This window comes from Suricata suricatta, chromosome 15 (genome assembly GCF_006229205.1).
Source record: "Suricata suricatta isolate VVHF042 chromosome 15, meerkat_22Aug2017_6uvM2_HiC, whole genome shotgun sequence".
Classification (NCBI taxonomy): Eukaryota; Metazoa; Chordata; class Mammalia; order Carnivora; family Herpestidae; genus Suricata; species Suricata suricatta.
This window is the reverse complement of record NC_043714.1, coordinates 15,120,529-15,147,957: the sequence shown is the minus strand read 5'-3', so window position 1 is coordinate 15,147,957 and position 27,429 is coordinate 15,120,529. Positions and strand designations below refer to the sequence as shown.

General features: G+C 40.4%; 2 protein-coding genes across 8 annotated transcripts in view; one reads left to right on the top strand and one right to left on the bottom strand.

Moving 5' to 3' along the window:
• MTFR1 (mitochondrial fission regulator 1) overlaps window positions 1-6,132 on the bottom strand; it is a 61,088-nt gene extending 54,956 nt beyond the window's left edge. Inside the window, exon 1 of one of the 4 annotated variants that reach the window (XR_003903110.1) lies at window positions 5,966-6,132. The gene's annotated coding sequence lies outside the window, so the exon portion shown is untranslated. The remainder of the gene's footprint in view (window positions 1-5,965) is intronic. The other 3 variants (XR_003903109.1, XM_029923376.1, XM_029923375.1) reach the window with 3 other exon arrangements.
• The window catches only part of ARMC1 (armadillo repeat containing 1), a 50,700-nt gene continuing 29,095 nt past the window's right edge, over window positions 5,825-27,429 (top strand). The window contains exons 1-3 of one of the 4 annotated variants that reach the window (XM_029923381.1): window positions 5,825-6,110; window positions 7,941-7,999; window positions 22,071-22,289. In XM_029923381.1, the coding sequence (XP_029779241.1) occupies window positions 22,107-22,289 (183 nt within the window). In that variant the 5' untranslated portion in view covers window positions 5,825-6,110; window positions 7,941-7,999; window positions 22,071-22,106. Of the gene's footprint in view, window positions 6,111-6,179; window positions 6,265-6,979; window positions 7,088-7,940; window positions 8,000-16,949; window positions 17,139-22,070; window positions 22,290-27,429 lie in introns of those variants that run through there. The other 3 variants (XM_029923382.1, XM_029923380.1, XM_029923378.1) reach the window with 3 other exon arrangements.

Here is a 27,429-nt window from a genome sequence, read left to right as displayed (position 1 = left end):
CAGATGACTTGATATTACATATTGAACACCAAAAAAACTATTACAACTAATAAATGAATTCAGTAAAGATGCAGGATACAAAATTCATATACCAAAATCTGTTGGGTTTCCAGACACAAATACAAACTATCACAAAGAGAAACTAATAATCCCATTTACAACTGCATTAAAAAAAAAAAAGAGAGAAAATACCTAGGAATAAATACAACCAGAGTAAAAAACCTGTGCTTGGAAAACGTTAAGACACTGATAAAAGCAAACTGAAGATGACAAAGAAATGGAAAGATACACTATGCTGATGGGTTGGAGGAATTAATATTGTTACAATGTCCCTATTACCCAAAGCAATCTATAAATTCAATGCAATCCCTATCAAAATTCCAATAGCATTTTTCATACAACATGAACAAATAATCCTAAAATTTGTATAGAACTACAAATGACCTTCCAACTGTCAAAAGCAATCTTGAGAAAGAACAAAGCTGGAGATTTCATGCTCTCAGATTTCAAGCTGAAATTATTATAAAGCTATAGAAATCAAAGCAGCTGGTATTGGCATAAAGACAAAGTGGTCAATGGAACAGAAAAGACCGCCTAGAAATAAACCATAGTCAATAAATCTACAACAAAAGAGGCAAGAAAATAAAATGAGGAAGAGACAGTTTCCTCAATAAACTGTGTTAGGAAAACTGGACAGCTGCATGCAAAAGAATGAAACTGGACCATTTTCTTACACCATATACAAAAAATAAGCTCAAAATAGAATAAAGGTCTTAAATGTAAGCCCTGAAACCATAAAGCTCCTGAAAGAAGAAAACAGGCAGTAAACTCTTCGACAACAGTCTTAGCAGTATTTTTTTGGTACAGCTATCAGTCTCCTCTGGCAAAGGTAACAAAAACAAAAATAAACAATTGGAACTACATCAAACTAAAAAGCTTTTGCATACCAAAGGAAATCATCAAAGGTAATCTGCAGAATGGGAGAAGATACCTGCACTTGATACATCTGATAAGGGATTAATGTCCAAAATATATACATATAATACTACACCAAAAAAACACCATCTGATTTCAATGGGCAGAGGATCTGAATAGACATTTTTCCGAAGACGACATATGGTTAACCAATAGACATATGAAAAGATGTTCAACATCACTAATCAGGGAAATGCAAACCAAAGCATCAATATCAACCTTACACTAGTCAGAATAGCTAGTTGTCAAAAAGACAAGAGATAGCCAGTGTTTGGCAAAAATGTAGAGAAAAAGGAACCCTCATGCACTGTTGGTGGAAATGTAAATTGGTGCAGCCACTGTGGCAAACAGTACACATAGGGCCCTCAAAAACTTAAAAATAGAATTACCATATGATCCATTTCGAGCCCCACATTGGGTATGGAGATTACTTAACATCTCAAGGGACATCTGGGTGGCTCCTTCAGTTAAGTGTCTGGCTCCTGGCTTCGGCTCAGGTCAAGATCTCACTGAGTTTGAGTCTCACACTGGGCTCTGCGCTGACAGTGTAGACCCTGCTAGGAATACTCTCTCTGCCCCTTCCCCCTGCTTCGTTTTGTAGTGTATTTTGTGTCCTTAACAAATTGATCTCTGCCTACACCATGATCATCCAGATATTCTCCTTATCTTTTTCAGAAAGTTTTGTTTCATGTTGCATAGTTAGTTCTAGATACACCAGAAATGCATTTTTACGATTAGCATGAAGTTGCTTGTTTCCCATATAGATATGCAGTTGTCTCTGCACAGTTTACTAGAAGGCCATCACAATCAAATTCTGAATACTCTGCTCTGTACCACTGTTCTATTTAGCTATAGCTCTGTATTAAGTTTTGATATCCAATGGTGTAACTTCTCTAGCTTTGTTCTTCTTTAGAACATTATTGCTTCTGGTCTTATATATTCCCATCTAAATTACAGAATCATATAATTTATATGGGAAATTGCCACAAAACCAAATGTACATTTAATGGGAATCACAGTAAATTTATGAACAAATTTGGAGAGAATTGACACCTTAACAATATTCAAACCCAATTTACTAAAATTCCACAACCCTCATTTAAGTCTACTTTAATTTTTATCATTTTGTAGTTTTCAATGTAGAGGCTTTGTAAATATTAGACTTATTCTTCAATATTAGGAGCTTTTTAAAGCTACTGCAAGTTTTATGGTTTGTATAATTTTACTAATTTGCAATATGTACTAATTAGTTTTAATAAAGTGTATTTTCAAATTTTTAGAACCATATCATGTTTCCAAATTTTGTACTTCCTTGTCTTTTTCCTGGCTTTACTGAACTGTTCAGAAGTGTTGATAGCAGTCATTTTTGTCTCATTTCTTAACTTATGGAGGGAAATATATATTTCATCATTAAGCACGATAACTAGGGGTGCCTGGGTGGTTCAGTCAGTTGAGCATCCGACTTTAGCTCAGGTCAATCTTGCAGTCCATGGGTTGGAACCCCGCATCTGGCTCTGTGCGTACAGCTAAAAGCCTGGAGCCTGCTTCAGATTCTGTGTCTCCCTCTCTCTCTGCACCTACCCCACTCACACTCTGTCTCTCTCAGAAATAAACATTTGAAAACAAAATTTTTAAGTATGATAACTATACTGTAACTTTTATGTAAATCCTCTTCATCAGATCAAAAGTTCCCTTTTCATCTGCGTATGCCTAGTAATTCAGTAGTTGGATATTGGATTGTACCAAATGCTTTTCTTTATCTATTGGGGTGGTATAGTTATTCTTCTCCCATGTGTATGTGCACCCGCTTAATTTTGTTCTTAAATTTATACTGGCCCCATAAAATAAATTAGGGAGTGTTTTCTCTCTTGTCTGTAAGATTTTTATCTGATAAAACTTTAAACAAAATACTAATGATCATAAAAAAAGACAAGAAAGAACAAGTGTTGGCAAGAATGTGGAGAAAAGGCAATTCTTGTGCACTACTGGTGGTAATGTAAATTTGTACAGCCACTAAGGAAGAGTATGAATATTGCTCAAAAAATTAAAAATAGAAATACCGTATCATCCAGCAACTCTACTTCTGGGTATTTATCTGAACAAAATGAGAACACTAATTCAAAAAGATATATACACTCCTAGGTTCATTACAGCATTATTTACAGTAGCCAAGATATGGAAGCAACCTAAGTGTCTACTGATAAACGAATGGATAAAGCTGTGGTATGTATACAGTGGAATACTGCTCAGCCATAAAAACAATGACGTTTTGCCATTTGCAATCACATGGATGAACCTAGAGGGTAGGCTAAGTGAAATGTCAGAGAATGTATGATTTCACTTATATGTGGAATCTAAAAAAAAAAAAAACAAAAACAAACCAAGAAAGCAAAACAGACTCACAGATACAGAAAACAACTCCTCTGGGTTGCCAAGTAGGAGGTGAAATAAGGAATTTAAGAGGTACAAACTTCCAGTTATAAAATTAGTAAGTCATGGAGATGTAAAGTACAGCATAGGGAATAGAGTCAATGAAACTTCAGTAACTTTGTATGGTGACAGTACCTAAACTTACTTGGTGATCATTCTGTAATACATATAAATATCTAATTGCTTATATTGAACACCTAAAACTAATATGATATCATACATCAACTACAGTAAGAAAAATTTTTAAAAACTGCCTAGGAAAATAAACTTGTGGAAACTGAAGTTTACCAGCACTTCAGAACCATGCTATCTTTACATCCCTCTTATTCAGGCTATTTTTTCCCTCTCTATTTCCTGCCCTATATCCGTAAATTCAACAATTACCCCCATCTTTTTCCTATATATTCACCGGGGCAAGTCACTAATCCTTTCACCTCTCAGGTGAAGCCACCCTCAACAGTGCCACCTCACTCTTCCTAAGGAATTTTTGTAATCAGTGAGTCACTGTTTTGTTCAAGTTCAAACTCCTTAAACCTGGCACTCAAATGACTTCACGTGTGAGTCTAACTTTACTTCTAGACTTCTGAATTAATCGTGTACAGTAGGAATCCTAAACCTCAATTTAACTGGTCTTCCCTGCTGTCCTTTGAAAGCCCAGCTGTCTCTTTCTAGTTCCTTACTCCTATAGCATTATTTGAATAAAGATGCTGTCTTAGAAATAGTATTAATGAGGGGCGCCTGGGTGGCTCAATTGGTTAAGCGTCCGACTTTGGCTCAGGTTCATGAGTTCAAGCACCACATCGGGCTCTCTGCTGTCACATCGGATCTTCTGTCCCCGTCTCTCTCTGCGCTCCCCCTACTCTTGTGTGCTCTCTCCCTCAAAAATAAACATAAAAAAAAAAAAGAAATAGCGTAAGACTGAGAAGATAAAAGATATAAAGTTTCAATATAAATATCCAGTACATGCTAAATGCCAAAGGAAGAAGAGACTATTCATTGATGTATATTTTTCCTGGTTTCCTTTCCCCTTTAACTGACCATATACTATAGAAACTTTAAACACTAGGATATATCGATCTACATTTACATACTCTGATTTAAAATTAATTGCATTAACCCTTTACCATTTGAAACAAAAATACCTATCTTACGATCATACTCCTAAATTGCAGGGGGGTTTTCCCCCTTTATAGCTCAATAGAAATAATCCACAGCAGTTAACTTATTCCACAATTCTTATTCAATTATGGTTAAGAGAGCAAGAATTTGGCAGTGGCCAAGGTTAACATCCTAAACCCCAGTTCCCTCTGCCTTCCTCCCTTACTTACATCAGTGTGACCCTGGCCAAATTGCTTAGCATTTCTTTTCTCTCATCTCATCTGTAAAATGGGTTAATACCTACTTCACACGGTGGTTGTAAATATTAAATGAATAGGTGGAAACAATTTCACAGTGCTTCATACATACCAAGTGCCATATAAAAAGAAATTATCAATATTAACATTACTGCCCAAAAGCAATAATGTTACTGCCAAGACTAGATTGGTTGGTACTTTTGTATTCAGTTATTTTGAAAACCTGAGCTTAGGGTAGTGGAAGTGCTCTGTCGGAGAAATGACCACATTCTTTTAGCGCAAACTAAATTTACACTGTCTACACCTTCAAGTGTGCCCTGTTTTACTCAACCCCTTTAGAAAGTAATTGATTAGAAAAACAGTATTAATTATTGACCATGACAAAGCCAAGTCATTTCTAAGAGAGATTATTAAATGTCTGGGATTTACTTGCAAATAATCCGGGGGACGGGGGCAAGCCCGGCCAAGTGTTGACAATTGTTAAAAATGGGTGAGGAGTTCGCCAAGTTCGTTAAACTATCCTCTCGACCTCCACGTTGGAAGATTTCCATAACAAAACGTGCTTTTAAAAGTCCAAAGGACGATCTTTTCTTTGGGGCTTAATGCAAATCTTGTTACGGTTAGGAAGCTACACTGGGAAGTTCTGGGAGGCGACAAGTCAAAACAGCAACGCTAGTCAGGTGAGGCTGGTGAAACCTCCCGGGCGGACCAGTAAGCGTGCTGCTCCTCCCAGAGTCCCCGAGGCCCGGCCCGGAGGTGCACCCGCGGAGCCCGGCCGGTCTATTCCCAGGAAAGAGTGCAACGCCCAAGGGAACCACCGCAAAGGACGGCCTTCCTGGGACCGGCGGCTGGCGCTCCCGCCGTGGGCCCCGAAGGATGCACCTGAGGGCTGCGGGGAGGGGGCAGATGTGCTTGGGTTGAGTCCTAGCCTTCGGGGCAAGTCTGCTGACTTCCCTCCGCTCCGTCAACGCTCCAGGCCCCGCCAGGGCCCTCAGCCACCCCGGCAGCCCGAGAGCGTCTCCGCCTCCTTTCAGCCGCGGCGCAGACACCCAACCGGCCCATGGAGCCCGCCGTCCTCCTCGAATGCCCGAGTAGGGCTCCTTCAGCTCCTACTCTGTTACCAGGGCTTCCCACCGCCCCCAGGCCTGCAGACACCTCCTCGACGCCACACCAACCGCTTTCCTGAGTCCCTAGCCCCTACTTACCTCGGCCGCGCGGCAGCCGGGAGACTGCTCGAGCTTCCCCTGCTTCCAGCTTGGCTATCCCGGGGCGTTACCGCCAATCACCCAATCTCCGCCCCGAGTCCCAACCAGGTTGACCAATCAGCTGCTTCATCCGGTCCAGAGGCGGGTATGCAGAACTGGGAGGGCCAGAGAGACTACCGTCCCCACGCGCTCGCAGCCGCCTTTCACAGTCAGCGTGCGCATGCGCGTGGCATGGAGGGAGGCGGGTGCTTTCTCGTAGACCTACCTAGCTTTGTATTTTCACTGCTCTGACCTGGAAGGTACTTTGTTCGTAATCTCCATTCTGTAAATGTGTAGCAAGACCCACATTCTGAATGTAGCCGTAAGTGTATTACCTTGCAAGAGGGTGGGAGTCTTAAGCCCTTGTTAAGCTGATTTATGTTGAGCCCTTTTACCCCACGCTGTTGGGACTTGTGTTTACCTGGCCAATCTTCCCACGTGAATCTTATATCCGGGCTGTGTTTGTGTTTAAGGGGGGTTGAGGATGCGGGGTGTACAGAGAGCATGGATGAGGATTTTACTGTCTTCAGTTACACCATCTGTTTAGTCTGCTTCATGGGGACACATGCTTTTTAATAGTTGAATATTCTGGGACACTAGATTTCAAATAATTCTGCCGTGAAAATATCATTACATCTGTAGCTAAGAAAAATTCAGCATGGTAACGTGTGTAGGCCCCATAAGAAATTCATATGTAGGGTAAAAAACTTGTATTTCTTTATGGTCTTTTAAAAGGCTGTTGCTGATTGGCTGTCTCTCTCACCTCCCTTTGTAATAGATTCCATAGGTCAAGGGGCAGGCACCAGAGCTGTTGTGGTTTTATCCCCGGTGCCCAAGCCCCTTCCTGGTGAAGGCTTTCCATCTTCAGCAAGAGCGTTTATTCATTAAGTCAAGATGGGCTTGTTGGCCCATTATGACAGTACAAAGTTTTTAAAAAGCCTTGAACCACGCCCTGGGTGAGCCTACAGGCTAACAGAAAGATAGAAACAAACTTTTTTTAGCCAAATGCTGTAATGGAGGAATGTAAGGACCCTGGGAGCCCAGCCTAAGGCCGCTAAGGGGCTCAGGAAACGCATTCCAGAGGTATGCTTCAATTGAGGTTTGACGAAACCTCGTGCTTCTGAGCTAAAGGAGTGGAGGCAGAGGATATTGCTTGGTCTGGCAAAGTTTAATTGTTTCTTGTGAAATATTTAAAGGGTAGATTGACTGAGAACCTAATAAAATTTGTGCTCAGGCCCCCTGACTTGGAGCAGCCCTTTCTAAGACCCAAAGAGGATGCTAGCACTGAGTTCCCATAGTCATCTCTTGTTTTCTACTCTGTAATAGGAAGACGTCTTAAAGAAACCTTCAGAGATTGGTTCAGACCTACCTGTTTTCCATTCCAGCTTCCTTGTCTTCACACTTCTCGGCATGCTATGTGCCCACTAGTAACCCTAGGGATTTGGGGGATCTGCATGAGGGGAGGAGTTGAACTAGGCTACTTTTGTGATAAGTTATTGCTAACTTTCAGTGTTGGAATGGCTTCCCAGAATACTCCTAGCCAAGTTATATGTCATCTCGCTCACAAAGGGCCCATGGGTGTGTCTCATGGCACTTGACACCAGAAGTATGTGGCTGGTGGATGAGAGGGTGCAAAATGTGCTGAGCCATAAAGTAGAGGAAAATCTTCCAGTCATCACACTTGAAATTATGAGCAGGTTGCTTCACTTTTTGCTTTTAATAAACTTTATTTTAGAATAATTTTAGATTTATAGAAAAGTTGCAAAGATAGTTTAGAAGTCTCTACCCCCTACTGCTCACCCAGTTTCCCTTGATGCTAACATCTTACATTACTGTGATGCATTTATAAAATTCGGGAGCCAATATTCGTACCTCACTATTTACTAAATTCCAGGCTTTATTCAAGTTTTATTAATGTCTTTTTTTTCTATTGCAGGATCCAATCCAAGATGCCACATTGCATTCAGTCACCATGCCTCCTTACTTAGACTCTGGGTCTGTGACAGTTTCTCCATTTTTCCTTGTTTTTCATAATCTTGATATGGCTATGACAGTTTTGAGGAATGTGGTGAGATATATTATAAAATATACCTTGATTTGAATTGATCTGCTCTTTTTCTCATAATTAGACTGGAGTTATACAGTTTGAGGGCAATACCACACACTGAGATTTCCTTCTCATCACATCATATCATAGGGCACATGATACTAGCATGATTTATTTCTGCTGATATTAACTGTGATCATCCAACCATGTTAGTATTACTAGCTTCTCCACTGTAAAGGTCCACTTTTTACTCTCTTTCCATATTCTCTTCCTTGGAAGCAAGTCACTAAATCCTACCTACCCTAAAGGTGTTATGCCCAGATTTTTAATATCGTCCCCAAAAACCAGAAACCGCCAGGGAGACCAAGTCACACATGCAAAAGCAAAGGGCTTTATTACAGGTTTAGGCTCGCCGGACCTAAACTCGGGCTCACAGACTTTACCAGTGGGATGGATCCATGCTGAGAGCCCGGAACAAAGCAGGGAGCAGGGCCTTTATGGGTTTGGGAAGGGGGAGTTACAGGAAATTGTGACACAGGTACAGTGGTCCAATCATTATTGTACACTATTATTGACAGGAGGTTTAACCATTCACATTGCCTAAAGTATTCGCTATTTTTGGCAGGATCCAATCACAACATTTAGAGTGTTAACCAATTACAGAGTGGACCCAGGACCCTCACGTAGGGCATGACTAGCCTTCTAGGCCTTGGGCAACGTGTGCCCTTCTATTATCTAATGATTAGAGTCATTTGGTTCAGACCTGCGTCCTTACAAAGGGTCATAAGAGATTAAGCTTCAACTCCTGGAATGGAATATCTATGTAATTTAGAATTCTTGTCTAAGTGAGATTTGTTTATTTTGCCTACTTATTTATTACATTCAAGCATTTATAATGAATTGTGTATATTTATTTTATATTTTGTTTATGTTTTATATTATGACTTTTTTATTTTATTGCTCAATTTTTCCAGCTTTAGCCACTGGGAGCTCTTTTCAGTTGATTCCTGTGTCTTTTTTGGTTTTTGGTCACCTTCTGGTTTCTTGAACTACAGAAGTCTCCAAGCTGATCTTGTGTTTTTCCTGCCCCAGCGTTAGAGTCAGCCATTTCTCCGAGGAGCACTGGAATGATACTTAGAAACCAAGATCTGGGCACTGGGTATACTTGTGGCTACTGAGGTGTCCTTGAATCTGACCTTGCTTAGTGGACAGAGCCAGGAAATATATTACATCCTTGTGTTTTAATTCTTTGTCTACATCTCTGCAATAGGTAACCTCTAGATGGCTTCCAATGATCCCTGCCTCCTGGTATCCACACCCTTGTGTAATCCCTCTTGATGGGGTCAGGTTTGACGTAGAGTCCTCCTTCTAATGAATAGAATACAACAAGATAGATAGGCTGGCAATTTTTAAAAAAGAGTGTGGCACCCATCTTGCTTGCTTTCTCTTGGTCTTTCCTTTACTGTCTCTGAGAGAAGCCAACCACCATATTTTGAGCTGCTCTATGGAGACGCCTATGTGGCAAGAAACTAAGGGCCATCAGCCAGCAGGGAACTGAGGCCCTCTTTTCATCAGCCTCTCAGAAACTGAATCCTGCTAACAGCCATGTGAGTGAACTTGGTAAAAGATCCTTTTCCAGTTGAGTCTTGAGACTTGAGAAGCCCCACTGACACCTTGATTGCAACCTTGTGGGAGACCCTGAGCTAGAGACCCTAAACTAAGTCACATATGGATTCTGCATGCAAAGAAACTGAGATAACAAATGATCATTTTGTTACACTGCTAAGTTTTGGAGTGATTTGTTAGAAAGCAATAAATAATACAATTTCTATCTCCACAAGATTGAAGATTCTTAAATTTCACTTCAGAACCTACGTCCAGGCCCTTCCCCAGAATCTTAGGTAATTATTTTGCATAGCTAAGTTCAGAAACTAATGTAAAAAAAAATTATAGGACAATCTATTTGGGGGTTTAGGAGAAAATGGACTTCTCTCTTTAGTGTATGTAATCCTGGAGTTCCTTACCCAAATAAGTACCTCAGCTTCCTGGGTAAAATTGAGAATAATTTAAACTTTGGCAGATTTATTTATTTATTTATTTAATAGAGGAGAAAGAATCAGAGCCCTCTCTTATTCACTGTGCAGATTTGAAGAAGTCCCTTGACTTTTCTATGCCTTCAAATTCCTAACAGATTAAAGTGTCATTGTTTGGACCGAGATTTATCCATTAGTAAGTGTGTTTTCAGCAAAAGAAAGGGGGCCAAGGCCAGTTGTGGGCCAGCATCCTCGCAGAAATTTAACTAAAGGTCAGATTCCCGTTCATATTGGTAAATTGGTGAGGCTAACTTCTCTTGTAGAAGGAATGTGGGCTTCCAAGTGAGATAGATCCATCTTCTCACTTCAGCCACCTGACAGGGTGGTCCTGAGGACTGATTGTGTAATATTTGTAAAATACTAAGGGTAATGTCTGGTTTATCAGAAGGGCCCAATAAATAATACCCATGAATGACATTTCAATCAGCTGTGTGTTTGTTGTGGTCCAGTGACTAGTAAAGAAGGAAACAGACAAATGTCAAAGTATGTCCATCATCCTGTCTCATATGAGGTCTAATGACAATCTCATCTGGTGAGATGGGTTGAATAATTTGCAAGTCTTAAACAGTATCTTCCCTGAAAATCAAGACTCTTTCTCTCTAGTCCTGCATTTTCTCCAGTTCTGATTGCCTGTCTATAGAAAATACAGCACACTGAAATGTGCCTTAGGAGATTCTGAGTTAGAATCTAGGAAAACCTAACTGGCAAAAGATGATTGGGTAGGACAGTAAGGGGCATTTTAAGTCAAGGTGAGGCTGTATGTGTCATTTATTAGCCAGCTGGTCACCTTGAGGCATATTTGTAAGGAAAAGCAAGTTGAGTGCTTGTTTTTTAATATTTACCAGTTTTCAGAATAATTATCATATATCAACTATTATGTTACCCTGAAAAATAATACATATAGGAAAGGTAGGTTTAATGCTTGCTTTGATTGTCTTCATTATCAGTTTTCAGAAGAGTGAATTGGTTTCTTCATATTCTCTGAAGGTGACCAGTGATGTTTCTTTTGTAAATTTTTTCTAGTATCAATAAGCATTCAATTTTACCATTACAAATAACCTCTTATAGGAGAGTGCTTATACAGAGAGAAGTGGGACTGAAGGTACATTTACGAAACAGCTTTTAGACAGTGGGCTAGGTGTTCTCACACTACTTTATTGTTGATTTCTACAGCAGTCTTGGAAGGCAGGTTCTACAATCTGTTTTTTTAGCGGAGATTGAAGTGCTTATAGCCAAGTGACTAGTACAAAGTGATAGAGCCAGCATGTGGTCAAAGTCAAGATTTGTCTGACCCAAATGACACCAGGTAGCTTTTCTGAATGAGATTCTACAGACACTGAGTCACTGGGTAAGTCTTTCTGTAACTTCACCAGTCTCCTCTTACAGTATATCCCCCTCAGATGTAACTGTTTGGTGGCCCCGGGTTTATCCTCATACTTGCAAAAGCAGTTCCTTGAAACTGCAAAATACCACCTGGATTTTTGTTGATTACATTTCATTTCACTTACATATGATTGTGCTTAATGAACATTTATCATATTATATATAAAACTATATTTACACACATCCCCAGTAAAGCTAATTTATCTTTAATTTTTTTTTGCATGTGATAAGCACCTAGTCTCCCAGATTGTCTCCTACTCATTCAGGTAATATGTACTGGAAACCTAGACTGTATCTTTCTCTATGTTTTCCATGCTCATAGAATAACGTTTAATGATACACACTTACATAAACATGTATAGGATATGATTTGTTATTTCCAAAAACAAGATCATAGTATGTATATATACTTTGAAACAACTTTTATCACTTAGCAATGTGGAAATTCCTCTATGTCTCTTCCTTTAGCTCTTATTTCCTTAAATGTTTTCTAATATATTTTTCATAATGGTCCATGGCCTGTAGATATACCATCATTTACTAAAATATTTCACTATTGATATGTATTCATTGGATGTTGGGTGTTTTTTTTATTGGTGGGTTCTTTTTTTTGCCAATATGAACAATATAGCAATAAACATCGTTCTTATGTCTTTATTGTTTTTATTTTCCTTTTTGTTAAGTAGGCTCCACACCCAACATGGGACTTGAATTTATGACCCTGAGATTAACAGTCCCAGGTTCTACTGACTGAACTATCCAAGTGCCCCTGTTCGTATGTCTTTATATACTGATGCTTTTTATGTTTTAGATTCTTGAGGATTTGCTGGGTCAAAAAATGTATTTTTTTTAATAGTTTATTGTCAAATTGGTTTCCATACAACACCCAGTGCTCTTCCCCACAAGTGCTCTCCTCCATCACCACCGCCTTTTTCCCCCCTTCCCCTCCTCCTTCAACCCTCAGTTCGTTTTCAGTATTCAATAGTCTCTCAAGTTTTGTGTCCCTCTCTCTCCCCAACTCTCTTTCCCTCTTCCCTTCCCTCTGGTCCCCCATTAGGTTTCTCCTGCTCTCCTGTTAGACCTATGAGTGCAAACATATGGTATCTGTCCTCCGCCTGACTTATTTCACTTAGCATGACACCCTCGAGGTCCATCCACTTTCCTACAAATGGCCATATTTCATTCTTTCTCATTGCCATGTATGTATTATTTTTTAGAATAGATTTTGCTGGGAGGGGGTGGGGGGCACCTGGGTGGCTCAGTTGGTTAAGTGTCCGACTTTGGCTCGGATCATGATCTCACGGTTCCTGGGTTTGAACCCTGCATTGGGCTGTGCTGACTGCTCAGAGCCTGAAGCCTGCTTCAGATTCTTCTTCCCCTCTCCACCCCCCCTCTCAAAAATAAACATTAAAAAAATATATTTTGCTGGGTTGCTTTTTAAAAGTCTGTAACAATTTACCTTTTCACAGCAAAATCCAAGAGTTCTCTTCCTACCCATCAATTCTTGCCATCAACTTTGTGTCGTTTTGATTTTTTGCCAGTCTGATCAGCATTGTTTTTATTATCATTGTTACATGAATTTGCATTCCCTTATTATAGGTAAGTTTAAATATCTTTACATGTTTATTGGCCACATGGATTTTCTCTTAATTCATACTAATTTTTGTTCTTTACCCAATATCTATAGGGTTGTTTATTCCTTCCTTGACACTTTGCAGTCAAATTTTGATTGATTAGCCTCTATCTACCAACTGAGTTGCAGATTTTTCCCCATATCTATTGTCTGTTAACATGGCTCATGTATTTAAAAAAAATTTTTTTTTAATGTTTATCTATTGATACAGAGAGAAACAGAGCATAAACAGGGAGGGGCAGAGAAAGAAGGAGACACAGAATGTGAAGCAGGCTCCAGGTTCTGAGCTGTCAGCGCAGAGCCAACATAGGGCTTGAACCCACAAACCGTGAGATCATGACCTGAGCCAAAGTCAGGCACTCAACTGACTGAGCCACCCAGGCGCCCCCATTTCTTTCTTTTTTAACTTTTGAGTTTCTAGTCTTATTTAAGGACTCTGCTACTTCTGCATTGTTGTATGTAGTCACCAAGATTTTCTTAAAGGATTTTCGATATTTTATTTTTTACACTTGTGTTATTAACCTATCTGGAATTTCAGGTTTGTAAAAAAAATTTTTAATGCTTTTTATTTATTTTTGAGAGAAAGAGAGAGACAGTGCGATCAGGGGAGGGTCAGAGAGAGAGGGAGACATGGAATCTGAAGCAGGCTCCAGGCTCTGAGCTAGCTGTCAGCACAGAGCCCAATGCGGGACTCGATCCCACCATCCGTGAGCTCATGACCTGAGCCAAAGCCGGATGCTTAACCGACTGAGCCACCAGGTGCCCCTAGTTTTTTTTTAATGTTTATTTATTTTTGAGAGAGACAGAGACAGAGTGCAAGTGGGGGAGGGGCAGAGAGAGAGAGAGAGAGAGAGAGAGAGAGAGACACACACACACAGAATCTGAAGAGGCTCCAGGCTCTGAGCTGTCAGCACAGAGCCTGATGCAAGGACTGTGAGATTGTGACCTGAGTCTAAGTCAGAAGCTTAACTGACTGAGCCACCAAGGTGCCCCTGGAATTTGTTTTTGATAAATGATGTAAATGGACACAATTTTATTTTCATTCAGATACATACGTTTATAATTATTTCTCATCCATTATAATTTCTATTTTGATATGTTTTAAGTCTACATATTAGTTTGATAGTATGTGTGTAGAATTTTTGTATAAATAATATACATATAACAGAGCTGTGTGCTGAAAACTTTTTTAAGCTGAAATAAAAACTTGGTCAAAAAGTTTTGGAAACCACAATACTAGACCATAAACTTAAGGGCAGTCATTGTGTTTTCTTGTATTTCTGAATCAATTGCTAAGATTGTCTCTAGCACATTGTATATGTTCTAAAAATAGTTTTAAAATAAGTGAGCGGGGTGCCTGGGTGGCTCAGTTGGTTGAGTGTCTGACTCTTGGTTTTGACTCAGGTCATGATCTCACGGGTTAGTGAAACTGAGCCCTGCATCAGGCTCTGTGTTGACAGCACAGGGCTTGTTTGGGATTCTCTCTCTTCCTCTCTCGCTGCTGCTCCTCTCCTTGTGCACATGCACATGCTCTCTCACTCTCAAAATAAATAATTGAATAAATGAAACTGCCTTTATCTGATTCCACGGTCTTAAGCAGCACAGCCATTGAGAAACAACATTCTAGCTGTGTCCTGTGGCAAGATATCTGAGGCTCAGAACTAGCAATGACTCATAATGGCAGATGGTCCAACTCTGTTGGTGTCAAGTTCATAGATTTTTTAAAATATAGGATTATAAATTCTTAAACCCTTAAACTTCCTGAGGCTTGTAGTTCATAGGTGCTTATGAAAAATTAATAATTTTTTGTGACTACATCCTGTCTGTTAATGCTAGTCATCTCTCTGTAATACTAGTTTGCGAAGAATTAGTCTTCTCAATACTTTAATGTAACAGGCATGATTACATTTAACTTTAGATTTTGAACTTCTAAAAGACAAAGACTCTATGGAATATATATTTGAACATTGCCAAAAATCTATTTCATCAACTATTAGTTGGGAAAATCCCTTGTCTTCACCCTTTTTGATAAATTGATTTTAGGAAAAATAGCAGGTTTACGTTCCAGGGCTATTACATTGTTTTTGATAACAATACTGAATAAAATTTCATTTACTTAATCAAATGGATTATATTTAACCCGTGTGCCCTTTGGATTTATTCTTTTACTGCCTTTTTCCTTACTGTAAATGTATCACAGTCTCCTTTTTGACTTTTTCTTTTTTCCTCAGTTCTAGCAGTTGGTTGGTCTGGTTGATTATTAAAAATGAGGCTGGTGCTTCTGCTACTGGACATTATGCATCATTTCTCACTTGTTTTTGCTATAGGTGAAATGGTGTGAAAGGGACATTTTTCTATTCTACTTTGCTCCTATTCTTGAGCTTGTTAGAAGAGGATAATTAAGAACAAGGAAAGCCAAAGTAATTTGAGAAGTAACTGGATTTTATGGGTTTTTTTAAATTTTTATTTATTTATTTATTTTTGAGAGACAGAGACAGCGTGACCAGGGGAGGGTCAGAGAGAGAGGGAGTTACAGAATCTAAAGCAGGCTCCAGGCTCTGAGCTGTCAAAACAGGGTGCAATGCCGGGCTCCAACCCACGAACCCTGAGATCATGACCTGAGCTGAACCCGGACGCTTAACCGACTGAACCACCCAGGCGCCCCATGAGAAGTAACTGGATTTTAAATTCACTTAGGAATCAAAGTATTGGAGACAATTACGTAGAACACAGTCCAAGGGTTTTCTGTTTTGTTTTGTTGTTGTTGTTGTTTGTTTGTTTTTAAAGTAAGCTCTATGCTCACTCCTGGGGCTTGAACTCAGGACATAGAGATCAAGAATAACAGGCTCAAACGATTGAGACAGCCAGACGCCCTGGAGACACTTATTCTTAACCCCACTTTCCCTATTAGAGGCCTCTCGAATTCCTTGAAACTTTAATACAGGAGCTATGCGGCAAAATCAAACTGTGAAAGAATCTTTCAAACTATGAAAGTACTGCGTGCAATGGATGCATTATTCTCAGACTGGCCTATGTAACTTAGATTACATTTATATTTAGAGAAATAGCTTCAAAAACCAAGATCTATACTGAAACAAAACCCGTGACTGTCCCCAGTAAAAGTATATAAACCTTTATAATGATAAACTATATAGAAGACAGTATTTTAAAAAATACTTCATGACGAATTTGAGAAAGTACTGAATAGAAATCCCTTTCCCTTAACAAAAAAAAAAAATCCTTCAAAAAAGAGGATATTATTTAAAACAAAAAACTATACTTTGCAGCTTTCCCAATGTTAGAAAGACAGTGGACACTAACAGGTGAACGAAACGCCTAATATAGTGCTAATGTTCTTAACCAAAAATGCAAGAAACTGTAAAGATTGTGAATTAAGTCACAAAGACGAATGAAACATGAAAATACATTATTAGAACTGAAGGAGCGGTCAGGACAAAAAGTACGATTTGAATTTCCGAACGCAGGAGCAGAGAGGTGCCCCCGGCCCGGGAAAGCTGGGAATTGTAGTTGGGAAGCAGCGACGGTTTCTCCACCGGAATCAAGGTTCTTTGCCTAATGCTTAGTGAACGGAGAGTCGTTTGGTCCAATTCAAGTGTTCCTGGACTTTCATTGGACTTTTCCGTTCAATACCGAGTGCATTTCCCTAGGTCACCAATGAACGCTTGAGTCTAAGAAGGCCTTCATGTACTGGATGTCTTATCCTCACGTTGGAATGGTTTCAGCCAATGAGAGTGCAGAACTAACGGATGTTGCAGGGTCATGGGGGAGAGTCTGTAGAGTCTTTCCCCGCCAGCGTCCTCGCTCTTTGGCTCCTAGAGTTAACCTGGTCGTTTGCCACCGCTGAGGCCGCGGCTGCGGACGGAGGGACCTGCTCTGCGCCTCCTGGGTCCCTCTACTCCGTTCGTTGGTGTGGCCCTGATGGTGCGGCCGGCTCTGGACTCCTAAAGCTCTGGCGCGGTATGTAAATATCCAGGGACGGCAGACAAAGCGGCGGAGCCAGGAAGGCCGCGGAAAGCGGCCCCTGCAGCAGGTCCACGAGTCGGCCTGGGCCCAGGCGCTTCGCTGGCCTTCTCTCGACCCAGCCGCGCGTCCCACCAGGTGCTTTAAAGCGCTATGCCCCAGTGTGCCCTGTGAAAATGCTAACTTTGTTCAGTTCCTCTCCGACCCCCACACATCCGATGTTTACAAACCCTGATATTATTAATGGATGTCATCTTCATCTCTGCAGCTTGTTCTTTGGTAACTTTGTGTTTTGTGCACCTGCATGTCTACTACTAAGAATGGAAGGACATCGTTGTGTTTGTCTCCGTTCTAGAGGAATCAGCATTCACATCTCTGTATTTTCCTAAGTTCTTGGAGGCCTCCATGCAGTTTGCAGCTTCTTTCGTGGTAGTGAACTGACTGATGTTAGGGAAGAATATACCCCAATACCTGGCGGAATAGAAGTACTCACGAGATTAAGTATTGTTCTTGTTTGGTAGTTGCTGGTGCTCTATTACAAAGCTGATGCTTTGAAGTTCTTTTCTCTTCTTTCTTTCTTTCTTTCTTTCTTTTTTTTAATCATAACTGTCACTCAAGATTATTAGGAGAGGAAACTGAGGCTCAAGGGAGGTGTAACTCAACTTCCCGAGAGTTAGTTGCTAATTAAAGGAAAGCCAGATATGAACTCCATGCTTATGATTTTTTTTTAAAAAAACTTGCTTGACTGAATATGGATTTAGGTTGTGGGTGTGTACCGTCTGCAGCTCTTAGTTGTAAGAGCCCTAAACCGTTCTTTGAGTTAAATGGTAAGTTTTGGCTGAAAGAAAAAATCTTTCAAGCATCTGCCTAATTATAATCTCACAGCTGTCACCTAAGTTCCCAGTTCCAGCAGGATAGGCCTCATCTGGGACCTTTTTGAAATGTAGAATCTCAGGCCTCACTCCATCTACTGAATCTGATCTACTTTTTAACAAGATTCCTTAGGTAATCAGAGTTCAGTAAAGTTTGGGGAGTGTGCAGTATTGTCTTAGAATGATCTGTCCAAATTGAACAAATGAAAAAAAAAAAGGTATGCATCGTATCCATTTGTGTTCTAATGGACTAGGAAAAAGTTTCACATTTTTCTAGTTTGCTAGTGAGACTGATTTTTTCTTTAAATATGTCTGTATTGTCAAGTTTAACTTACTTAGAAAAGAGTGTTTAAAAAGCAATTAAAGACTAACTTGTAGCAGGTACTGGTCTAAAAAATAAAATGATTAGGACAAGAAAGATGTGAAAATTTCAAGAACCGTCTGTTAACTCACATACTATCAGTACACAAATTCCCCACCATAATTTCCCCCTACAGTTTTGATCCTTTGATGAGGAGCTTCTGGTCATTTTCTTTGGAAGGAGCCAGGAGGCTTGCTACTGCTAGTGGTTTTTTTTTTAGTTTATTCGCTTTGTTATCTAGCAATAAAACTGAAACAGTGCCCAAATCACAGGTATGTTGCACAGTATTTAAAGTATCTTGTAGAATTTTAATGTTCAAGGTTTCATTCAGATGTCTCACATCACAATATTCTCACACAGAAATATTGATCATTTAGCAGGATTCAGGCAATTGCCGAGGAACTTGATATTTGGAAGAGTATTAAATAAGGAAAGAGGAATTAACTCTAACCCTGAGGAATTCTTTCTTGGAAGTTTTATAAAAACCCATCTAAGTTGGGAGAGAAATCACAGCTCTGTCCCTTTCTTCCCTTCAGTTAAGCGCCATAGGAAGTGCAGTGCTTGACCACAACTTCTTCCTCTGTTACGTTAGGATTTTGGTGCTTTGTGGTATTTCTGACCCTCTCCTTGGCAGATCCTGATTTGAGCCCTCTCCTGGTCTGTGGGCTTTGAAGGTTAAAAGTTTTAAATGTTTTGACTCTTATTCATCTCAAAGGAACAGGAAAAGCCATAACTTTTTCAGAATCATTTGCAATAAATAGTTACTAATGCCTTTTTTTTAATATTTAATTTTGAGAGAGAGAGTGAGAGAGAATGCAAGTAGGGGAAGAGCAGAGAGAAAGGGGTCACTGAATCGAAAGCAGGCTCTAGGCTCTGAGCTGTCAGCACTGAGCCTGACACGGGGCTTGAACCCACAAACTGTGATATCATGACCTGAACTGAAGTCGGCCACTTAACCAACTAAGCCACCAGGTGCCCCTCAAACAACTTCTTAAATAAGAATGGAGCTCTCCAGTTCTAAGGCCCTGCAAAGAGACCTCATCCAGAGTATTTGGTTCTTAAATGGGATTGGCTTTTCAGCCTTTCAGCCAGTAATTGGTTCTTCAGGTTCCAGTTTTGGATAAGATTCCTGCTGGTGACAGCACATAAAGCTCATGGGTAACCTGGTTTGTAAACAGGGGTGTTCAGGATGCTCATCTATATAGGGGCACCTAAGTGGCAACGTGCCCCCAAACCAGTTAGTCTTAGCTGTGTGTTCAGTCTGTTTCTTTTTTTCTAAATCCTTTTCTAAATTGCTTTAGTAACGGTAATATTTTCATCTTTTGAAAATAAACTGCCAAATAAGAGGATTAAAGCCCTCTTTTCTGAGTCCTTTAATTTTGCATTTGCTTGTATACTTAAAAAACTTAATGTATATTTAATGATTTCTTTTTGCCATGAGGTATGAATTAACTTTGTTTAACAGTGGTTTAAAATTGCTTAGAAATCATTCCAATGCCATATATTGAGTAAACTTACTATTTTTGATTTTTGGCTCCACGTAACTTAAAAAAATTTTTTTTAATGTTTTTATTTATTTTTGAGAGAGAGACAGAGACAGCCAGCACAAGCAGGGGGGTGGGTCAGAGAGAGAGGGAGACACAGAATCCAAAGACAGGCTCCAGGCTCTCAGCTATCTGTCAGCACAGAGCCTGAAGCGGGGCGGGGCTCGAACCCACGAACTGCGGGATCATGACCTGAGCCGAAGTTGGTCATTCAACCCACTGAGCCACCCAGGCACCCTGGCACCAGGAAACTTAAAACTTACTTGTTGAGTGTTTACGATGTGTCAGGCAGCAGTCTAAACCCTTTCTGTGTATTGTCATTGTATTTAGTATGCCATTTGGTAGCTGCTGTAATTAGCCCTACTTTACAGATGAAGAAACTGAGACAGAGAGTAAGGGATTTGCCAGAAATCACATTTACCAAGTAGTGGAGCCTTAGTCTGACTCATTGCTTTCTTTCTTTCTTTCTTTTTTTTTTAATTTTTAGTGTTTATTTTTCATTTTCTTTCTTTTTTTAATGTTTTTATTTATTTTTGAAAGAGTGAGCGAGCGTGATCAGGGAAGGGTCGGAGAGAGGAGTCACAGGATCTGAAGACAGGCTCCAGGCTCTGAGCTAGCGTTCAGCACAGAGCCCGACGCGGAACCCATGTGCCCTGAGATCATGACTTGAGCCAAAGCCGGTCGCTCAACCGACTGAGCCACCCAGGCGCCCGTGACTCACTGCTTTCTTATGTTGAATGTACAGAAACAGCTTTCCAGGGAGAAGTATTTCTCTACTGCTCTGTGCCCCCTACTCCCACCCCTACTGCTTTACTGTTTATAGCTTTGTATATTTCAAACCTGGCAAGGCCAGTTCTGCTTTATTATCCCACCCCGCCCCCTCCCCGCCGCCATAGTCTTTAATAGCCTTTCTGGAGTTAGAGAACAATTTTGTCCCTCCTTTCCCTCCCTGTTAGTGCTTTTGAAATGGGAATCAAACAACTGATTGGGACACATGGATGGCTCAGTTAGTTAAGCATCCGACTTCGCTCACGTCATGATATTGTGATTCATGGATTCAAGCCCCCCATGGGGCTCTCTGCTGTCAGTGCAGAGCCCATTTTGGGTAGTCTGTCCACCTCTCTCACTGCCTCTCCCCGGCTCTAGCTCTCTCTCTCAAAAATAAATATTAAAAAAAATAAACATACTGATTGATTTGTGGAAAGTATTTACACCTTTATATTCTTACTGATAAGAAATATGCTGTGTAACTTGGTTAATGAAAGTTGGTATTTTTAACTTTTTGCGTATATGACGATTATTCCTTGATATTTTTTCCTTTGGCTTTTGTATGTTTAGCATGTTATATTTTCTAAAATACCCTGTTTACTTTTGTGGGAAAAAGGTATTTGAATTTTAAAGGACTGTAGGGAAAGTGGGAAAGACTTGATTAGTTTAGGAATAAGATTTTAGCGCCCACTTCTGTACAAATGAGCTTTTGTCACATGGGGCAAATTATTTAACTTCTGACTGTTTCTTCATCTGTCAAGTGAAGTACCTCAAATTCTGTTTCATTCTTCTGAATATGGCACAGGTGTGCTTAGATTCAGTTCAGATTCCCCATGATCTCCCCAACTCCTTGGGCCTCAGACACAGGGTGAGGCTGTTTTGTTCACAGCCTTCTTCAACTCCCTCCTTTTTCCTAGGGGATTTTATCTTTTGTAAATGCAGTATGCTAGGTTTTGTTCATAGATGAATAAGAAAAAAGCTTTCAGCTAGCCACTTTTCCCTGAGGCACTTGTTTTAGGCTCCAGAGGAAAAAAGCACTGGCAGTGGTATGATTTGAGAAGTACAGTGAAGGTCATGAGCTTGAACTGTAAAGATCTTGTTTAGTGTGACTTTAGTGTTAAAATATGTATTGCTAAAATGGAGTTTATTGGAATATTGAAGATGACATATGTTCTTTAAACATTGTGCACACATAAATAACTTAAATTTTTTTAGTCAGCTTCTTATGTTCATTTTACTTAAACTGTGGAATTGCCAATTCTCAAGTTTTTGTGTGATTTAGGTTCATCTGTTTCTTTCTAAGGGTGTTGTAATCCTGATTATTTAACAAATGCCATAGTATACCTCAGCAGCCTAGAGCTAATTTTGCAAACCATTTCTACAGAATTTAAGAAGATCTTGTTCATGTGTGTGGCGTAAGATGACTTCTTCCTCCTCCACCATGACCGAAGAACCCGATGCGCTCTCCGTGGTTAACCAGCTACGCGATCTGGCAGCAGACCCATTGAATAGAAGAGCCATTGTCCAGGATCAGGGGTGTCTGCCGGGCCTTATTTTATTTATGGACCATCCCAACCCCCCTGTCGTCCACTCGGCTTTGCTCGTAAGTTGCCTTTAGTAATTTCAGTCTCAGTGTTACAGTTTTGTAATTTGGGAGAATTTGAAAATATTAGATGACATGGTAAAAAATTAAAATTGATTATAGAGCAAATAGTAGTAAGTCTGTATTTCTATATGTGCAAACTTATATGTACCTTTCACACAAATGGTCGCATATTATGTGCATGAAAAGTTCTGCAACTTCCTTCTTTCACTTAACAAGAAATTTTGAGGATTATATCAGTATGGACAGACACATTAAAAAGATTTATTGTTTTGTTTTTATTTTGCAATATCTTTATTAAGATCTGAATCACATGCCATGTAAGTCACTTATTTAAAGTGTATCATTCATCGGTTTTCAGTGTATTCACAGAGTTGCACAGCCATCACTACAGTGCCGTTTTAGAACATTTTCATCACCTCAGACAGAAACTCCTCTACCTCTGGCCCCCCAGCCCCCCAATCCCTTTCCTAAGTAGCCAGTTTCTATCTGTGTACTTGCCTATTTGGGCAAAAATGCCTATATATTTTTTACATAAAATGAATCCTAGAATATGTGGTTTTTGTGACTGATTTCTTTGAGCGTAGTGTTTCCTGGGTTCATCTACATTGTAGCATATATTAGTACTGCGTTCCTTTTTATGGCCGGATAATACTCCATTGCAGGGAAATGCCACATTCTTTGTATCCACTTATCAGTAGATGGACATAGCATGTATTTTAGTATAAGATGGGAGGGAAAGATAAGGAGAGGAGAAGAATAGAGAAAAACACAGATCATAGCTAATAGTATAGAGAGAAAGGTAGGAGCTAGAGAAATGTGAAAGAACACTGTAATCAGGCAAATCTAGAATGTGATCATTTCTTGAGGACAAATAATCTGGTTGTGTGAACAGTAAATGGCAGTAAAAAGAAAGACAGTTGGGTGGAAGAGAGGAATAGTAACTGTTAAAGATTAAAAGTAATTTAAGAGAGGCACCTGGGTGGCTTAGTTGGTTAAATGTCGGACTCTTGATTTTGGCTCAGGTCATGATCTCACTGTGGGATAGAGCCCCATTTGGGATTTTCTCTTGTTTCTCTCTCTCTCTCTCTCTCTCTCTCTCTCTCTAAATAAATAAATAAATAAATAAACCTTTTTTTTTTTTTTAGGTGACTTAAGAGACATAGCAGCCAAGGATAATATGTGGATTTGACTTTCAGATACTGATTTAAACAAGTCAACCATAAACATGCTAGCACGGAGCCTACTTGGGATTCTGTCTCCCTCTCTCAGTCGCTCCTGCTTGCCATCTTTTTCAAAATAAACTTAAAAAAATTTTTTTAGTAAAGTCATAACAAAGATGTTTAAAAAAGAAAATTATTTGAAATCTTAAACTCATTGCCTTTTTTTCTTTAATTTATTTATTTTTGAGAGAAAGAGAGAGCAGGGGAGGGGCAGAGAGAGAGGGAGACAGAATCCTAAGCAGGCCCACATTGTCAGTGTAGAGCCCGAGGCTCGAACTCATGAACTGTGAGATCATGACCTGAGCCAAAACCAAGAGTTAGACGCTTAACTGATTGAGCCACCCAGGTGCCCCTTAAACTCCTTGCTCTTTACCTAGAGACTCATGATGAATTCCCATTTAGTCTAATTTCACAAGTTTGTACAGAGCAATGATATATGCATTTTCCCTTTCAAAAATCAAACTTCATACTACAGATTTTCTATTTTACCTTCATAGAGTGAAGTTTAACAGGCAAAACACGTTGACAAGTGAATAGTAATGGGAAAATTTGCGTGGCCCTAGTTTGGTTTTGTGTCAGAATGCATTGCAATAAGGATCAGAGGGAGTGTTGGTCTCTCTCTATAGAGACTTGGGGTAGAAGGAAAGTGGGTTTTTTTGTTTTGTTTTGTTTTTGTTGTTTTGCGTTTGTTTTTTTTGGTGGACTGAACTTGGACCTATTTAAATTCAAAAGGCTAGGGGCTGAAGTAGAAGATGAAGAAGGAGGCTAGGGGCTGCCAGAGTGGAGGCCATTTGAGGAGGAGGCCCAAATTGCTACAGAAAGTGGGTCAGGTTGCTAACTGAAGACAGACAGGTGAGATTGCTCAGCAGTTTGAGGGCCTGACTAGATTGGTAACAGTGGATTGATAAAATGCTTACAGTTTACAAAATCCTTTTTTTACCTCCTCCAGGCCACTGTAGGCCCTGAGAGCCAATAGTTGGATTTGTTCAGGGTGAATCCTGGGCCAGATAAGTTACACGGAAGGCTAGGAAAGGGAGTTTAGGATTTTGGCAAAAGAGTGGTTGAAATGATAGACTGTAGAAGCCAGGCTGACCAGGAAGGGACGTCAAGTCAGGAAGGGACGTCAAGTCCTGGAGGGACAGAGCTAGAGAGAAAGCAGAGGAGCTCCCCAGGGGCAAGTTCCCACTGAAGCTGAAGATTCCCACTGAATCATCTTCATGATTGGCTTATTAGCTACACTCTTTTGTTTCATATGATTTCTAATAAGACTGTGCTTCTTTGTTCCTCTCGACATAATTCCTTGTTCTGGCTTCTTTTGTGACTTTATCACTGTTTTTCAGCAAATTATTGTCATGTGCTTGATATGGATGGTTTCCTTTGTGTCTTGGTTTTGTTCTTGAGATTTGTTGAGTTGCTTGGTTGGGTCTGTGGTTTTATAGTTTTTATTAACTTATCATCCCTTATAATTTGAGGTTCTTTTTAATGCCTCCTCACTCCCCTTCTGGGACTCCAGTTACTTGTATGCTAGGTATTTCATGTTGTCCTGAGGGTCATTGTTGTGCTGCTCTTTTTGCTTTTCTGGGGTTTTTTTTCCCCTTTAAGTGTTTTCCCCCCTCTGTGCTTCATTTTGAATAGTTTCTATTGCTGCATTTTACTTATTTTTTTATCTTTTACCTTTTTTATAAAGGAGGAGGAGTTTTTTTAATGTTTATTTTAGAGAGAGAAAGAGAGACAGAATGTGAGTGAGGGGCAGAGAGAGAGGGAGACACAGAATCTGAAGCAGGCTGACAGCTCAGAGCCTGACTCGGGGCTCAAACCCACAAACTGTGACATCATGACCTGAGCCGAAGCCAGACGCTTAACTGACTGAGCCATCGGTCACCCCCTTTAATGTTTATGTTTTGAGACAGACACAGACAGAATGTGAGTTGGGGAGGGGCAAAGAGAGGAAGACACAGAATCTGAAGCATGCTCTGGACTCTGAGCTGTCGGCACAGAGCCCCATGCAGGGCTGGAACTCACAGACCACGAGATATGACCTGGCTGGCCGAAATCAGATGCTTAACTGACTGAGCTACCCAGGTGCCCCTTTGTTGCTACATTTTAAGTTCACTTATCTTTTTTTCTTTAGTAGCTAATCTTTTAACCCATTCCGGGTTGTTTGATTTCAGGTATTATGTTTTCATCCTCTAGAAGTTACATTTGGGGATTTTTAATATCTTCCATTTCTACCTCCCCATCCTCACGTTTTCCTACTCATCCTTGAGCATATGGAGCATATTTATAAGAGCTGCATTAATGCCCTTACTTTCTAATTCCATCTCTGTCACATCTTGGTCCTTTTCTATTGCTTTTTTTCCCCCTCCTGGTCAGATCCCTCCTCTCTCCTGTTCTGTTCTGCAAATTCTAGCCACCTGGGGTATTTTCTTACACCAGCCAGTTCTCAGTTTCTCTGTGGACACCGCCTCAGTGTCCAGCAATTCAATTAGATTCTGAAACTACTCAGCTGGAGTTAAGTGTCAAACTCCCCCAATTTAAGGCTCACTCCCATGAGTCTGCATTCATTCAAAGGCCAGTCGCCAGTATCAGGTCACCTGTATTTCTGAGTGAGCAGCTATAATTGGGTGTTCCACGGTCCCCCTCCTGAGGTTTGATAATTTACTAGAACAGCTCCAGAGCTCAGGAAGCCGCTTGACTTAACATTTGCCAATTTATTGTAAAGGGTACAAATGAATAGGTGCAGAGGGCAAGGTCTAGAAGGGTCCGGAAGACAGTAATATTTATCCCTGTGCAGTTGGGATGTGCCTGGCAGACGAATGTATTCACCAATTGAGAAATTCTGGATCTCCTTGGTCAGAGTTTAAAAAAAATAGTTTTTAAGTGTACTTATTTTTTTGAGTGAGAGAGTATGTGAGCAGGGGAGAGGCAGAGAAGGGGGGAGAATCTCAAGCAGGCACTGTGCTATCAGCACAGACCCTGTATGGGGCTGGAACTCAGGAAACATGACCTGAGCCGAAAAACCAAGAGTCAAACCTACAGAGCCACTCAGGTGCCCCCTTCAAGAGATTTTATAGAGCTTAATCCTCAGCACCTCCCTGCCCCCCCGTCAGTGGTCAGTGAGGGGGCTGAAAGTTTCCACCCTCTAATCTCTTCGTCTTAACTTGTAACCAGCCCCATTCTGAGGCTGTCTTGGAGCCTCAGCCTACCTCACCTCTTTTACATAAACCCTGGTGTGATCAGAAGGGCTGCCTTACGAATAACAAAAGAAAGTGCTGTCACTCAGAAAATTCCAGGGGTTTTAGGAGCTCTGCACCAGGGACTGGACAAAGACCAAATATTGATTTTTATTATACTGCACCATTGACCTCCCCATCTCTGATCTCTGCATCCTTAACTCAGCAAGACCACTGGGCTCCATTTGGGCCCCCCCCTCCCTGTGCTAGTCTGAAAACTGCCTCCAAAGCAGTAAGATGGGGCACTTATAAGGTCCCCCTCATATTTCTCTTCTCTCAGAGGTTACAGTCTTTTGCTACTTCTTGTTCAGTGTGTTGAATAGATGTTTTCCTGTTGGCTTTTTGTGGATGGGGGCAGCTTACCATGGCTGTTAATCTTTTATGGACTGAAGTGAATGAAATCAAGGTTGGGAGGAGTTGCAGAAAGGATGGGAGATTGCATAGATGGTACCATTTTCGGTAATTACCAGGCACTTGGGAAACGTAGTACAGACGGCCAGTAGAAAAGGTGAAGGTCAGCAGGCTGAAATGGCAGAGTTGTAGATGGTGTAGTTCACAGATCACAGATGTATTCCTGAGAATCTGGCAGTGATTCTGGTATTTGGTAAATGATGAGAGATTAGGAGGTCTGTAGAACAGCTAAATGGAATCCTTAAAGAATCAGCACGTGAAAGAAATACTTGC